The sequence below is a fragment of the Cokeromyces recurvatus genome (assembly GCF_025118155.1).
Source record: "Cokeromyces recurvatus strain NRRL 2243 chromosome Unknown BX663scaffold_6, whole genome shotgun sequence".
Classification (NCBI taxonomy): Eukaryota; Fungi; Mucoromycota; class Mucoromycetes; order Mucorales; family Mucoraceae; genus Cokeromyces; species Cokeromyces recurvatus.
The window spans coordinates 692,548-707,200 of NW_026251392.1; the positions used below are offsets into that span (position 1 = coordinate 692,548).

A 14,653-nucleotide genomic window follows, 5' to 3' on the forward strand; every position below is an offset into this window, starting at 1 on the left:
TCCTTCACATCATTCCCCTCTCTTTCTCTTTCTCTCTTTGTTGTGTGATCGCATGATCAAAAAAAAAAAAACCGATAAGTAGCGTCAGATATAAAATAACTCTTATTTTATCTCCTTTTTATATGTGTGTGGCTCCTATCTTTATTATGAATACAATTTATATGACGTATGTTACTTGATAAAAATAAAACGCACAGACTTTTGTTTAATAACAAAACGATGATTAAAAGAATTATTGATGATTACTGCTACCGGAGATTAGAATAATAAAGGTTTACTAGAGGAACTTTATTCATTGCTTACCCAAGTATGATTAATTATATAAAAAGGGAAAAAATAAATAAATAAATAAATAAATCTATATATAAACTTATCCATGTTTAATACAACAACGTACGCACGGATTCCAATTACAATTATTACTGGATGTCTAGCCTCAGGAAAAGACATCCTTATTAAATTCATCTTTTAAATGATGATCAACATTCAAATAGGAGATTAAGAATAACTAATTACTGAAAAAATAATTTTACTGCTGCCTTTGGAATAGAAAAGAAATAGAGTGCAAACTTGCATAATTTGTATGAGTTTGGCATATGAGTACAACGTTGGTAATTTTTTTTTATTATTACTATCACTACTATACTCAACTGACTGACTGACCGAGTTTTTTTTTTTTTTTTTTTTTTTTTTTTTTTTTTTTTTTCGTTAAGGGGCTGTGTTTGTTGTTGTTCTTCAAGAGGTGAAATTTATAAAATACGCTTGTAATAAAAGTAGTGTACAAGAAGAGAAAATGGTATTCAACTATATTATTCTAGAAACAACTGGATTAAAGCAGATCTTCAGTTAATTACTCAAGGTGCTAAATAGGAACAGATGAAATTGTACAAAAGGTAATTCACGTTGTTATTGGACTCTAAACACTTTTTTTTTCAAATGTCATTATAATACGACTGCTAAAAGTCTATACCAGCCTTTTTTTTTTTTCTAGAGTATCCTTGAAGTATCTTCTTCATTCACGTCCCACCACCAGAGAGTTGTAAGGGATCTATACAAGAAGAATACAGTCACCATCACAGGCTATTCAGGAAGCACAAAGGAAACATGATTCCCAAGTATTGAACGAAAACCCTTATTATTAGCTAGATCTGGATGCTGTAAAGCAAATCATTTCATACTAGCTATTATATCAAGAGAATTCTTGATTCTTGAATAGAACCCAAAATAGCAAGTTTATCATACAAGGTGTTCAACATGTATTCCACTTGCTCCAACAGAACATGGTTTATGGTCCCCCACCCCTACCCCCTCTCCTGAAGACAACGAAAGAAAAGTAGATTCACTTTGATAGATAAAGAACATCATGTCATGATCTTGAAGAAGCTTTCTTTTTCTTAAAGAAAAAAAAGGGAATGTTTAATAAATAAAAGTTTTTTTTTAAGGTGTTATAATTCAAATCTTTCTTTTCGGATGGCCCATGAAAGGCCAAGTGCAAGATTGCTTGCTTTTACGATACTTTCTTCATGAGCACATATACCGAGTGCAATATTAGATTGATTGTTTTCATCAATATGTTTAAAGAGTTGATGGTAATGAGGTCTACAAGAGGCAATAAATCGTATAGAGGTCAAGTTATCAGGTATACTCACATTTTCTTCTGGATCAAAAGGTCCTGTGATGTATACTTCCATATGAAAATCAATTTGAAGTGATGTCACTAGATATTCAAACTCTTGTTCAAATGCGTAAAATGTATCTATACTATGAATACTCCAGATGACATGAACCGATCTTGTCTTTATAGCATGCCTCTTTCGTTCAAGGTAGTGCATCAACGAGATCCATGGTGTTATGCCCATACCTTCAGCGACCAAGACAACTGTCTTGTAGTCACTAAATCCAGATCCAGGATATCTCACATAACCTCTTCCAACCGGCTTACTTATTCTTAATAGGAATGGCGTCTCCCTTTGAGACGAGGATCGTTCAGCTATCCGATAGACCCCCTTAGTATCCCTCCCATTCGCTCTGATATAAAAGGTAGCTTGATTGTTTTCATCTATACGACAAATAGAAAATGGATGTGAAAAGATGACTGCCTTCACGATCGATGACGATTGAAAAGAAATAAAAACGAATTGTCCTGCTTGAATCTGGCTTGTATCATAAGGTAATTCACATCTTAAACGAATAATATTAGCTGGTAAGGCCTCAAGGGAACCTACTTTTACCTTGTAAGTACGTTCAATTTGATCTGTCACCCAAAATAAGAGGACAATGATGTAAAAGACATAAAAGGACCAATGATGTAAGCAACCCAGCATGATGAGACTGATAAAGGAAACTAAGTGAGTGATTCGAAAGAGACGATAAGAGAGATATCTCACAAGTGGATGAGAACCCAATATAAAGGTGATCATGGCTACTAACATGCAAGTTCCTGTTACATGACGAAAGTTGAATGACAACGTAGACACGAATGATTGAGTTTGATCGTACTTGTATTGAATTTGAAAAGTGGCGTGATAAAGTGCTTGTAAACATCCAAGTCGACCAAACCATGCATGCCAACGAATGGTCTGATCAAAGCCAAAGAAATAGCGTTGAATAATGGATAATCTGGCTGCTAACATAACAGCGAAGGCAACGTTGATGACTGCCAGCTGAGCTGATCCATTGGCTAATGATTGTAAATAAAGATGACGCTCTTCAAGACCCTTGTAAGTATTTACAGTTGTATTTAACCATATCCATATATTAATGGCAAAAAGAAGTGACACCTTGATGACATCAAGACAAGAAAAAGTAACGGACTGAAATAAGTGCCATTCATACTTTAACCAAGAATAGTTAAAGTTTGAAAATGTTGAATGAGTGAATAATTTTGCTTGTTTATATTTTAATTGCTGAAGCCAAGAATGAAAGAATAAAATAAAAGAAGCTGTAGATAGAACTAAAAAATAGATAACTAAAGTTCTATAGTCTTTATGAAAGGGTATATTATCTGTTTCAAAGTCTGTATTGAAGGTATTTTGTAGTGAAATAATGCTTAAAGATGAGTTTAATTCAAAGAGAATGATTATGATGAAGATGGTTATAAAACCATAATAAATAAGTCGTTGCTCCATTATAAGTGGTCTTATCCACTCCCTTGAACACTAATAAAGGGGGCAGGTAAAATAAAATAATAAAAAATAAACTAAAATAAAAAATAAACTAAAATAAACTAAATTCATTAATGCTAGAAGAGGGTACGGCTGTATTTTTTTTTTTTTTTTTTTTTTTACTGCAATTAAAAATAAAATAACCCCTAAATGAAAAGACTGCATTACTCGGGCCAGTTCAAAAAAGGAGAAAAGGAACTAGAAGGCTTCTTAAGAGACAAAGAGGTAGTAAAATAACATAAAATAAACTGCTTTGGACAATATAGGATAGTATTAGTATGTTTCTTTCTTTTCGGGGTTATTATATTATCCTTATTTGTATTTACCCTAAACTCCTATTGTCCATCAAAAGCTCTTCATAGTCAAATCTAACCCAAGATTCGAACGTGAATACGAATCCAAAGAGAAACTTACTGAACACTTGAAAAAAAAAACAAATGTACACTATTTGCTTGAAAATGCACACTGCTATGGCACTGACTAACTGACTGACACACACACACAACGCAACGTAACGCACACGACACTAGTAAAAGAATGCTATTTACAGGCCAATAATGCAACTAACACACTTGATACGGAATAATACTAAATTGCCTTGTTGTCCCTAGCCCCCCCCAACTGCCTAGTTGCCACACACTTTGACTTCCGACATGATACATGCTCTCTGAGCCATATGCTGCTACTTTATTTTCCTTAAAATATAATAAAGTTTTTTTTTTCCTCCCGTATCTTTTTAGCTTGTAAGCAAATATATAAATATGCATATGCATATATTACTAGGATAGTGATAATAACAAGGTAAATATAAAAATAATAGCCTGATGAGGATCGGCATAACAAAAGTTGCGCTTATTTGTGCCATGGGGGGTATGTATCACATCTTCAGTCTTCTTTTCGGCAATATGAGTGAGATCAAGGATTCTAATTTATGTGTAATAACTATTATGAATACATGATTTGAAGGTATATTTAGAGATGGAGAGAAACAAAAAAAAAAGGGTAATAAGCCTTGTTGAATATTACTACCATCATATTCGCTCTTTTAATTTCTTAAAAAAAAAAAGAAAGAGATAGAAAGTAAAAGAAGATGACAGTAAATTGAACGATTTTTTATTATTATTAACTTTACGAATAATAATAACAAATTCAGTATTATGAATAATGAAAAGTCTAGGCTAACTTCTTTTTTTTTTTTACAAAAGAAAAAGCCATAAAAGCTTCTTTCCTCTTTATTGTTAAATAATAAATTTATCTGAATTTCAAGTAACTGAAAAATAAAACAAAATAAAAAAATAAAACGTTCAAATGACGTGTCAGCATCAGCATGAATTTTTTTTTTTTGGCAACTAAAAAATTTCTTTTTTTTCCATCTTTTTTTTTTTTTTTTTTTTTTATAATATTCTTTTTTACTTTTTTTTTTTTATTATTATTTTCTTTAAAAAATAAATAAATAAATTGACTTTGGTAAGTAAGAAATTATAGTCAAAACGCATTTTATTTATTTATTTTTTTTTGCTTTTAATAGAAATAACATGTCCTCAACAACACCTTCCACTGATAAGACTACTGCAACAACCCCTTCCGTTGAAGAAAACAGCACCACTAGTCCTGTTGAATCCTCTGTTGAAGAAGAAACATTTAAGGTATAGTGAATGGATATGTGGTCACGTATGTATGTTTTAGTCTAAATAGTATATTAAATGTATATATATATACATATAAAGGTCTATGTGGGTAATTTGAGTTTAAAAAGTACAAATGAATCCATCAAAGCCTTTTTTAATGAGGTTGGCAAAGTGTAAGTTTGTTTATTATTTGTGCTATTCATTATGTATTGAATCTATTTTCTATAGTGTAGAACCTATTATCATTCGAAGAAAGTATAAACCCTTCAGAAACTGTTTTGGTTTTATTGGATATAGCTCCTTGGCTGAAGCTGAAAAGGCAGTCGAAGAATTAAACCAAAAGGAATTGGATGGTCGTAAACTTCACGTGCAAATGGCTAGACCAAAGGAGCCAAAGGAAAATACTGTAGATGAGTCAAGTTCAAAGGAAAGCAGTCAACAAAATTCTGAAGAAGAGAATTTGAACACAACTACTACTACGGAAAAGAAAATTAAGAAGAAATCCAACAAAAAGTCGCGTAAAACAAAGGTAAAAAAAAAAAAAAAAAAAAAAAAAATAGAATAAAATAAAAATAATACAAAATAATACAAAATAATAAAAAATAATACACAATACAAAATACAAAATACAAAATACACAATACACAATACACAATACAAATAAATGGGCTTTTATATAAAAAGACTAACTAAATTATACACAGAAAAATGATCATAAAGACGAAACAGTAAAAGAGAATGAAAAGGAAGAGACAGTCACGGAAAAGGAGGCTAAAGCTGTCAAGGAGAATGATAAAGAAAAGGTAGAAAAAATGGATGAAAAGAAGAAAGGTGACCAAGAGTCAACGCCCACTATTGATCCTGTTTCTTCTATCGAGACATCTGAACAAGTACCACCAGAACCTAAACCAAAGTCAACCGTCTTTGTTGCAAACCTTCCTCGCAAATTAAAAGTAGATGGCTTAAAAGATGTGTTCAAGGAATATCAAGTTGAGTCTGCTATCATCGCTATTCAAAAAAAGTAAGTTTCCCTCTTTATTTTTTTTTATATCCAATTTTATTCTCTTACATTCCATTATTGCATTCTATACCTTCTTAGTGGTCGTTCCAAGGGCTATGGTTTTGTTGAATTAAAGACAGTAGATGAAATGCAAAAGGTTTTGACAGAGTTTGTTAATTTTGAATTAGATGGACGTCCTATTCATATCTCTGCTGCTACTTCTGTAAAAAACACCGAGGATAAAAGAGCTGACAGAAAGTATAAAAAGAAACCTCGTAGAAAGAGCAGACAACAACAACAAAGTGAAGGAGAAGAAAATGAAGAACAAGAAAAGCCCAAGAGAACAAGAAAGTTTAAAAGAAGATATTCTAATAAGAAAAGACTTGGTAGTAACCATTTAAATGAAAAGGAAAATGAAGGTGTTGAAGCTGCAAAGGAAGCTCAAGAAGCTGTCAAGGAATTAAAGAAGGAAGACGCTGTTGAAGCTGCAAACGAAGCTGTGAAGAAATCACAGAAGGAAGATGATGTTGAAGCAACTAAATAAACTGAAACAAAAAATCTTACATAAAACTAGTAAATATTTTATAATCAATTATAGATAAAAAAAACAAAAAAATAATAATAATAATAAACTGTACACTTCTTCTTCTTCCTTCTATTATCATTGTTATTAATGACCATAATTTTCTAACTGTGTCAAGATATTAGACTAAAAAACAAAGACTCATCAGTGTAATGTGACTTCTTCTTATTTTAACAAAGAGATTATTACTACTGAGTAGTAGTGTTGCTATTATTATACAACAACGGAAAAAAAAGGAAGAAGAAGAAGAGGGTGTGTTAGGGTTTTAAGCTGGGGGGTTTGTTTGTTTGTTTGTTTGTTTGTTGACGACTGAGTTTAATTGAAAAATAAGGTAAGCTCTCTAAATATATTATTTATTGAGAGAATGACTAGTGAGTAGCACATAATATCGATAGCATATTGGATTTTACCCGAGCCAGTTCAAGGTAAAGGAGTTTTTCTTTTCTTTTTTACTCATTTTACTGCAGTTAATACTGAAGGGATTACTATTCAACCTAAAGATATTCAATTAGCTTGTCTTCCTTTGTAGTGAACGATTTTTAACAAACAAGAAAAAAAAAAGAAACTCAAGAATATTTACAGACTCTGTCATTGCATTTAGTTCTTCGTTTATCATAATTAATATCTATTTTAGTATGACGAGCCTAATATTTTGAAGAAGAAGAAAAGTGTACTTTTAGTTAATAGAAGCAACCCATTATTTATTATATAATAAAGAGGTTATTCAAATAAAACGAATTTATTGTACTTTACAGCATAAATATTCACTCGACACACAGTTAGTTTTAATACTGGCTATTGTTAGAATATACTTGGACAAATTAGTAAAACTAAATGTGTGGAATGAGATCCATAGCATTCTTTATTTAATTTTATGCTGCTACGTATTTCAAAAGGGAGAGACAAATATCGGTCGCACAAAATTAACATTCAATTTTCGCCTTTCCTTTTTTTTTTTTTTTTTTTTTAAATAAATATAATACATCTATCTACATATACAAATACAATTGGCAGAAAAATGTTGCCTACAGATGCATCAAATAATAAAACAAAGACGAATACACTAGATTTACAAAAGGAATTACCAACTATCCCAATGGAGGCTGAAACAAATGTACCTGAGCAAACTAGTACAGATACTTTAAAAGAATTAGATAATTTGTTACAAAGTTCGACAAATGAGTTACAAAAAGTAATTATATAAAACATACGAACAAAAACAAAGAGTATGAATAACGCGTATTATATAGAGTGTAAGCACTGATAACGAAGAAGATTTTTTAGAAGAAAGTGAAATCGACTTTAATCAAATCACATTCGACGAAATGGATGGTACTTGTAGAAAAAAATAAAATAAAAAGTGGAAACAATAGTAATTATCCTTTTTTTTTTTTATTTTAAACATGTATATACATATAGATCAGTTGTTAGCATTTCAAGAAGATGATATTGTAAGTCAAGCTTTAGCGAATGAAATGGATTTACGTGAATATGCCAAACAAATTGCAGAAGAAAAAATATCAGTTCAAAGGGATCTAGAAAATAATTGTAAATAACTAAAAAAGACCAGGAAATGAAGGAAATAAATACAATGTTTACATTTCTATAGATATAGAGAATATACAACATTTTGTTGATTTGCATACAGAAATACAGGTACACTACTTTATATGGGATATTAAAAGAGTATTTTCGATTCTTAACATTTTAAAGTAGTCTTGTGACGAAATCTTAGGCCATATGGAAGAATTGTTAAATGTGTTTCAAAGCGATTTGGGAAATATCAGTGGAGAAATTCAGAACTTACAGGAGCAGTCTACTTTAATGAGTATTAAATTAAAAAATAGAAAGGTAATTATGCATAAGAGATTACATGTATGCATGTATGTATATATTCATACATCATAAATAGGCTATTGAAAATAAATTAGGAAAAGCTTTACAAGGCATGGTGATTCCCCCAAATGTCATAAAGAAAATGACAGAAGGCGAAATAGATGAAGTATGGCTCAATTATTTGTTAACCATTAACAAGCAGATGCGATTTGTAAAAGCAAACCAACACCGACCTATTAAAGCATTACGAAATGTGGGGCCGGAATTAGAGAAGTTGCGTTTAAAGGCAGCGTCAGCAATTCGTGATTTTTTCATCTCAAGAATTCAACTCCTAGGTGTTCCGAATGCCAATATTCAGATTATGCAACAGTCAGTGTTCTTAAAGTATAAAGAATTACACTTTTTCCTTTTGGAAAGACATCATGATGCAGCTAGGGAAGTTAGACAATCTTATATGAATTCGCTGAGATGGTACTTTCAGAATCATTTTGAACGATATAGTCGAGGATTACAGAAATTACAGGTAAAGCTAATAATTTGTCTATATTTATTTGTATATTGTCGAGCATAATTATTATATGTTGAATGAATAGATTGTATCTGCAGATAAATCAGATTTAATCGGTGTTGAAGAAAATAATCGTAAAGGGGGGTTATTTGGATCAAGTAAATTAGCACTTAAAGAAAAAGCAAATATATTCGCTTTGGGTAACAGAAGCGATACATTGAGAATGCAAGACCCTGGTGTCATCTTAGTTCATGTTGCAGAAGCAAAAGATCAAGTACATATAATATCTATTTATACTACCTATAAAAACTTATTTTTTTTTACCTTTAAATTTATTCCAGAAATACCAATTCGAACAACTTTTTAGAAGCTTCAATTTAACATTAATCGATAATGCAAGTTCTGAATATCTATTCGTTTATGAATTTTTTTCAAGGGAAATTAAAACTGCTGCTGATACCGCTAAAGTTATCTTTCAATTCATTTTTGAACCCACTGAAAAAGTGGGTCTAGTAAGTTAATTATTTGATTACAGATGATATAGATTTTTTTTTTATTAATGAATTATTTAGAATTTTACAAAAGCCTATGTTGAAAATTCATTTGACGCTGTTGGATTATTGCTATGTATTCGAATTAATACTCAATTAGCACTTGAGCTTCAAAGAAGAAAAGTACCCGCATTAGAAGGATACACGAATGCAACAAATATGTTATTGTGGCCTCGTTTTCAATTTGTTATGTCACTTCATGTAGAAAGTTTAAAGAAAATGTTTAATAGTAGATCAGTCATGAATGCTGTTAAAGATATTCATCCACACTATGTAAATATATATATATATCTTGAAATTGACGGTAGCTATATCATAGTAACATATGTTATTTTAATGTTAGATCACTAGAAGATATGCTGAATTTGCAGCATCGTTACTGGTGTTAAATGATGGATATGATGATGCTATTCTATCAAAAAGGTAACTTTATAAATATATATATATATATATAGCATGAAATGAACTTATCTCTAAATAGTGTACATAAATTACGAGATGAGTTTGAAGCAGTTCTATCGCGTATGTCTCATGAATTTACAGAATCTCTAAGACGTATTGCTTTTCTTATCAACAATTATGATTTAATTGTCAATGTTTTCCAAGTAAATATATATAAATCAAAACATAACAATAGATATATGAATATAAATATATATATACATATAATGAATATTCATATTTATAAAGGAAACGCACAGTCGATCAGTAGAATCAGAATTGGATTACGTAAAGCAATTATTAGCTCTACAGACAAGTGTTTTTGTAGATGAGCAACTCAAACCTTATTTCGGATCATTGGTTGAATTGGTGAAGAAATCAGAACAGTTAAAAGATCTTCGAGTAATTGAAATAGTTGATCTTGAAAGAATTTCAGCACATTTTGCTCAAACTTGGAGACAATCACTCAAGTTGATTAATGCCTCAGTGATACAGTATTTCTCAAATTTTAGGAATGGTACAACAGTGCTTCATGCCGTTTTAGGACAGTTGATAGTTTATTATACGAAATTCCTAGATATCTTGGAGAAACGTGGAGATGGTGCCTCTCGAATTCAATTTGTAGGGGTCCAAACAGTTATGGTAGAGATTAAGAAATTTAGAAGCACGTTTTAATAAATTCAAAATTTCCAGATGTATATTTGTATATTTAATAAATTATAATATTTATTATTATAAACATTTGTTTTTGGTTTTTCGGTTTTTCTTTTTTTTTTTTTTAATTGTATATAAACCCACAAGTCGGCATTTTTTTTTATTCAAATACAGAAGACATCTCAAAGTCGGGGAGGTAATGTAACTCTTTAACATCGTTTTTGCTAGAGCTTGGATCCGGCAATAAAGAGGGTTTAACCGAGTGTGGACAGGCGATGAAGATTTTATTTTAATATGATAATTATTACATTAAAAAAAAAATGAAAAATTATGATGAGAGGTTCAAATGTATGCAGCATGTGTTAAAAATAGTGAATTATTATTATTATCCTAAACATTCATGGCTGTAGTATTGCACCAACTAAAATTACAAATTTTTTTTTTTTTTATTTGACAGCTTTTACCTTTTTAAGAATTTTTTTTATAACCCAGAAATGTTTACTGTTTCTAAGCAACAAAACAAATCCAGGATTTTGTTGCCTAAAAACAAACATTTGTTATTGAAATATTTGAATATGTATACATTTATATAAATAAGTATGTATATTTATAAATCAAAATAATTCAATAACAAACTGATACAAATGAAAGAAAGACTTGAGATATACTGTCTGCATCAGTTTTATCTTTCTATTATGAATAACATTATAAAGTTAGCCCTCCCCTCCCCTTCCTTTTTTTTTTCTCTTTTTTATTTTGCTTCTCAAGCGAATAATTGAATATAATGTCTATCAAAAAGAAATAAAATCTTTCTAACAATTCATTCAAAATAGACCTACTTTCACCGTTTGCCTGTTTCATAGAAGGACATTAAAATAGTGTCTCTGTTTGACACAACAAAGATGCATGTCTATCAACTAAGATCATACAAATGAAAGCAATAAATCTATAGAAAAGAATAATATAGGCCTCCTAATGTCTATAACAGTTTTTTTTTTAATAAGATGACTACTCGTTTTTAGTCTATGAAGACAGTTAATGTAAAGTAGTTGATGAGCAAGGGAATGATGCTATGGATTAGGATGAGGAAGTCACTCTTTTCCATTTAAAAACTTTGACCCGTATAAGAGAATGCTGTGGAAAACAAGGAACTCCAGAGCAGTATACAAGGAGTGTATTTTTGTAAAAAAAAGTATGAAATTCATACAATATGTCTTGTATTTATAACTGTTGCCCTACTACTGACGATATATCTTCGTCAAATAGTCGAGCTTTTTCTTCAAAAGACCCCAATGCTTATAAGCATTTATTTTTAAATTTAAATGAGAAATCTTTATTAACGCTTCAGTTACGTACCGCATTTATGCACGCCACTTAATATTAATGGTTGAAATAAAAAGAGAGAGCTTACCTTTAACTTAATTGAGAAAGGCATATTGTAAAAAAAAAATATTTTAGATATAAGATGAAAGAGAACTCCATGAAAATACTACTTTGAGGTCCTTATGTGTTTTCCTCATTTTGTATACAATATATACAATATACTAAAAGATATCCCTGAGGATAACGATTGGAGCACCCGCTCTCGAACTTGGGAACCAAGTGCTTCTCGTCCACTTTGTACAAGTCTCGGCATCATCGTAAGATGGTGATCTTCTATATGATGTACTCTTCTTCTTTAATTTTGCTTCTTTTTCAAGGGGCTTCAACAAGATGTGAGCGTTCTTCAAGGCATGGTACTAATAATTATCATGGAGTTGTTAATTATTTACTTTCATGGATATTTTCAAAGACTTACTTTCATAAATTTCAATCTTGGTATCGTCTTCTTTCTTAGATCACGCAAGAAATGGATACTACTAGGTATATCAACTGAGCCTATGTGCTGTATGGTATACAAGCCGGGAGCATGAAGTTTCATTATTTTGGCCTTGGTTTTTGGTGTCTTAACAATAGCGCGATTGCCGACACGAGACCAAGAAAAAGAGCGTTTCATATTGATATGAAATCCTGCTTCGTCAATAAAAATACAGTTGAATTGATAATCAATATCAGTATTATCCAACAGATTTTTAACCCACTTGTATCTCTCCTCAATCTTTTTAGGGCTGTTTCTATCTTCAGGATAGAAATAAAATTTCTTACAGCTTATTTTGCACTTTTCCTTTACAAAAGGATGGAAAGCAGATTTTTTTTTTATCTCAAGCCCTTCAAAGCCCTTGGTTAATCTATCCATTATTTGATCCAGAGTCATGCCTGAATCATCCTCATCAACCAAATTGATAAGGTACTCACGATGGGCATCGTTCAAGATAGGAGGTCTTCCCACAGACCTTCCGCTTCCTGGTTTTCTTTTGTAGGCAAGTTCGTCTGGATCCTCAAGACCTTTTTTTGTACCATGAAGCAGCGGTACTAGCAGGAACACCTATTTGTTTAGCTGCCCCACGAACGAACATACCCTTCTCGCTCACGAGAAAGAAGAAATAGTCCATTTCTTCCTTTCTGTAGTTTCGATACGTTTTCTTGTTGCTTTCAAACTCTTCTTTTACTACCTTTTTTTTTCTCTTTTGATACAACTTTGTTAGTCTTATGATGTTTCTCGGGAGGCTTTAAATCTAAATATTCCCCATAACTTGTAACATCTGCAATAGGATAATCAGGATTGTCGACCTCCATCTGAAGAAAGTGCTCGAAATATTAATTAGTCTAATGTGTTTTTAAGTGTACAATATTTTATTTTGTCTGTACTTGATATTTTATTTTTTTTTACAACTTGATTTTTTACTTAGTGTACGAATAATTTCCGGAAAAGGTGTAAATTAAATTTTTGACTGCTCATCCATAAATTTTATTGAAGGTAGATACTTTTGTACCCTCTTGCAACTATCATCTCATCAATTTGGCCCGCTGTATGAATGGGTGCATTATCCGTTACAATATATTAGCCTTTTAGTTCAGGAAAACAATCCATTTCATTCTGGGTTTTTTCCAAGAAACTTCATATAATGATTAGTGATAGTGCCTTTTGAAGTTGGAATCTTGGTTTGACCTGGCACTTTTCTTTTGTGATTAACAAAGTTAATTTTGATTCGTTTTGAGTGTTCTTCTGCGGGATTACAAAGTATCATAGAAACAACAAACTTCGCTGAGATAGCACCTAATACAGTGTGAGAAACAGCCCTTCCGGTAGGAGTAGCTGTAAACATCAGACTTCCCTTTCAATGACCATCCACTAGGAAGCTTCATGTTGATATTAAATCCAAACTCATCAACAAAACATAATTTTCTACATAGATCATATCCGTTGCACTCCACTTAAGAACCCAGTCCATACGGTCATGAATCTTGACTAGATTATTTCCAGCAGCTGGTTGAGTTGTCAGCTTTTTAAAGGAAAGATTACACTAGGTTTTCAAAAAGTTATGGACTGTACTCTTCACATTAAGATCAGAGAATTTTTGAGTGAGGGAGTCCATCGCATCAACTGCTCGTGCTTGTGTATAGTCGTCGTAAAAGTTCAGAAGATGAAGCTTGTGATTATCGTCTAATTGTGTTTTTGCTCTATTCACCAAATTGGTCTGTTTCTCAAAAATATTCCAGTCTTTGTCCTCCTTAAGTTTTTTAGCCCGTTTTTTGTGCTGTTCGCTCGTTTATGCTGCCTGCCAAGTGCTCAGATTTAGCAGCATTAAATAGCTTGATTCTATTATAGTACACAAACAGAAGCTTTTGCTCATTTAATGAGTATTTATGATAAATCTCAATCTGCTTTTTAACTACAGCGATAACTTCCTCCATATCAATATCAAGCTTTTCTATGTCTTCTTTAGATGATAACTCTACATCTTCTTGCTTTTCGCAATATTCTCTTATACGGGTCAAAGTTTTTAAATGGAAAGAAGTGACTTCCTCATCCTAATCCATAGCATCATTCCCTTGCTCATCAACTATTTTACACTCACCGTCTTCATAGACCAAAAACGAGTAGTCGTCTTATTAAAAAAAAAACGAACTTCAAAAGAAAAGAAACCGACTTTTGAAAAAATGAAAACCGCCCTTTGGCGCTGGAACAACTGTATATGTATGTGTATTGAAAAGTAAAGTAAATTCTTTTGTCCACAATAATCCTGGCTGAGTATTTTAGTAATTAATGTTATGAATTAAGAAATTAAGGCGATAATGATAGGAGACATCTTTAATAAGATTATGATTATATTAGAACATATAACGCATACTACAAAATTATTGAAGAATATGTGTATATTAATTACTAGACTGCATGGTGTCTTTT

At 31.3% G+C, this 14,653-nt stretch overlaps 4 protein-coding genes across 4 annotated transcripts; 2 read left to right on the top strand and 2 right to left on the bottom strand.

Annotated features, from left to right (window-relative positions):
- Nucleotides 1–1,361: 1,361 nt before the first annotated feature.
- Nucleotides 1,362–3,210, bottom strand: BX663DRAFT_502077 (uncharacterized protein; the record flags this gene model as incomplete). The annotated part of the gene is made up of 1 exon (XM_051526550.1): nt 1,362–3,210. A coding segment is annotated over exon 1 (1,676 nt), but the record flags the coding sequence as incomplete, so codon positions are not given.
- A 1,358-nt stretch (nt 3,211–4,568) lies between these two features.
- Nucleotides 4,569–6,448, top strand: BX663DRAFT_559395 (uncharacterized protein). Its single transcript, XM_051531849.1, has 6 exons — nt 4,569–4,631; nt 4,693–4,810; nt 4,892–4,965; nt 5,021–5,321; nt 5,497–5,813; nt 5,892–6,448. The coding sequence occupies exons 2-6, from the start codon at nt 4,700–4,702 to the stop codon at nt 6,334–6,336; spliced, it is 1,248 nt and encodes a 415-aa protein (XP_051385179.1). The 5' UTR covers nt 4,569–4,631; nt 4,693–4,699; the 3' UTR covers nt 6,337–6,448.
- An 885-nt stretch (nt 6,449–7,333) lies between these two features.
- On the top strand, nt 7,334–10,452 carry BX663DRAFT_502083 (Sac2 family-domain-containing protein). The gene is made up of 12 exons (XM_051526551.1): nt 7,334–7,567; nt 7,626–7,707; nt 7,795–7,923; nt 7,985–8,031; nt 8,092–8,226; nt 8,288–8,734; nt 8,805–8,993; nt 9,061–9,231; nt 9,292–9,543; nt 9,614–9,693; nt 9,752–9,875; nt 9,961–10,452. The coding sequence occupies exons 1-12, from the start codon at nt 7,394–7,396 to the stop codon at nt 10,384–10,386; spliced, it is 2,256 nt and encodes a 751-aa protein (XP_051385180.1). The 5' UTR covers nt 7,334–7,393; the 3' UTR covers nt 10,387–10,452.
- A 1,457-nt stretch (nt 10,453–11,909) lies between these two features.
- Nucleotides 11,910–12,361, bottom strand: BX663DRAFT_430712 (uncharacterized protein; the record flags this gene model as incomplete). Its single annotated transcript, XM_051522817.1, has 2 exons — nt 11,910–12,104; nt 12,164–12,361. 2 exons carry the CDS (start codon nt 12,359–12,361, stop codon nt 11,910–11,912), a joined length of 393 nt encoding a protein of 130 aa, XP_051385181.1.
- Between the last annotated feature and the right edge of the window lie 2,292 nt (nt 12,362–14,653).

Excerpts from the sequence above, each read along its gene's own strand:
- BX663DRAFT_559395 (XM_051531849.1), top strand. The coding sequence starts at position 4,700 with ATGTCCTCAACAACACCTTCCACTGATAAGACTACTGCAACAACCCCT. Across the intron at positions 4,966-5,020 it reads TTTAATGAGGTTGGCAAAGT|TGTAGAACCTATTATCATTC; the intron begins GTAAGTTTGTTT and ends TATTTTCTATAG. Across the intron at positions 5,814-5,891 it reads ATCATCGCTATTCAAAAAAA|TGGTCGTTCCAAGGGCTATG; the intron begins GTAAGTTTCCCT and ends ATACCTTCTTAG.
- BX663DRAFT_502083 (XM_051526551.1), top strand. The coding sequence starts at position 7,394 with ATGTTGCCTACAGATGCATCAAATAATAAAACAAAGACGAATACACTA. Across the intron at positions 8,735-8,804 it reads GAGGATTACAGAAATTACAG|ATTGTATCTGCAGATAAATC; the intron begins GTAAAGCTAATA and ends TTGAATGAATAG. Across the intron at positions 9,232-9,291 it reads CCACTGAAAAAGTGGGTCTA|AATTTTACAAAAGCCTATGT; the intron begins GTAAGTTAATTA and ends TGAATTATTTAG.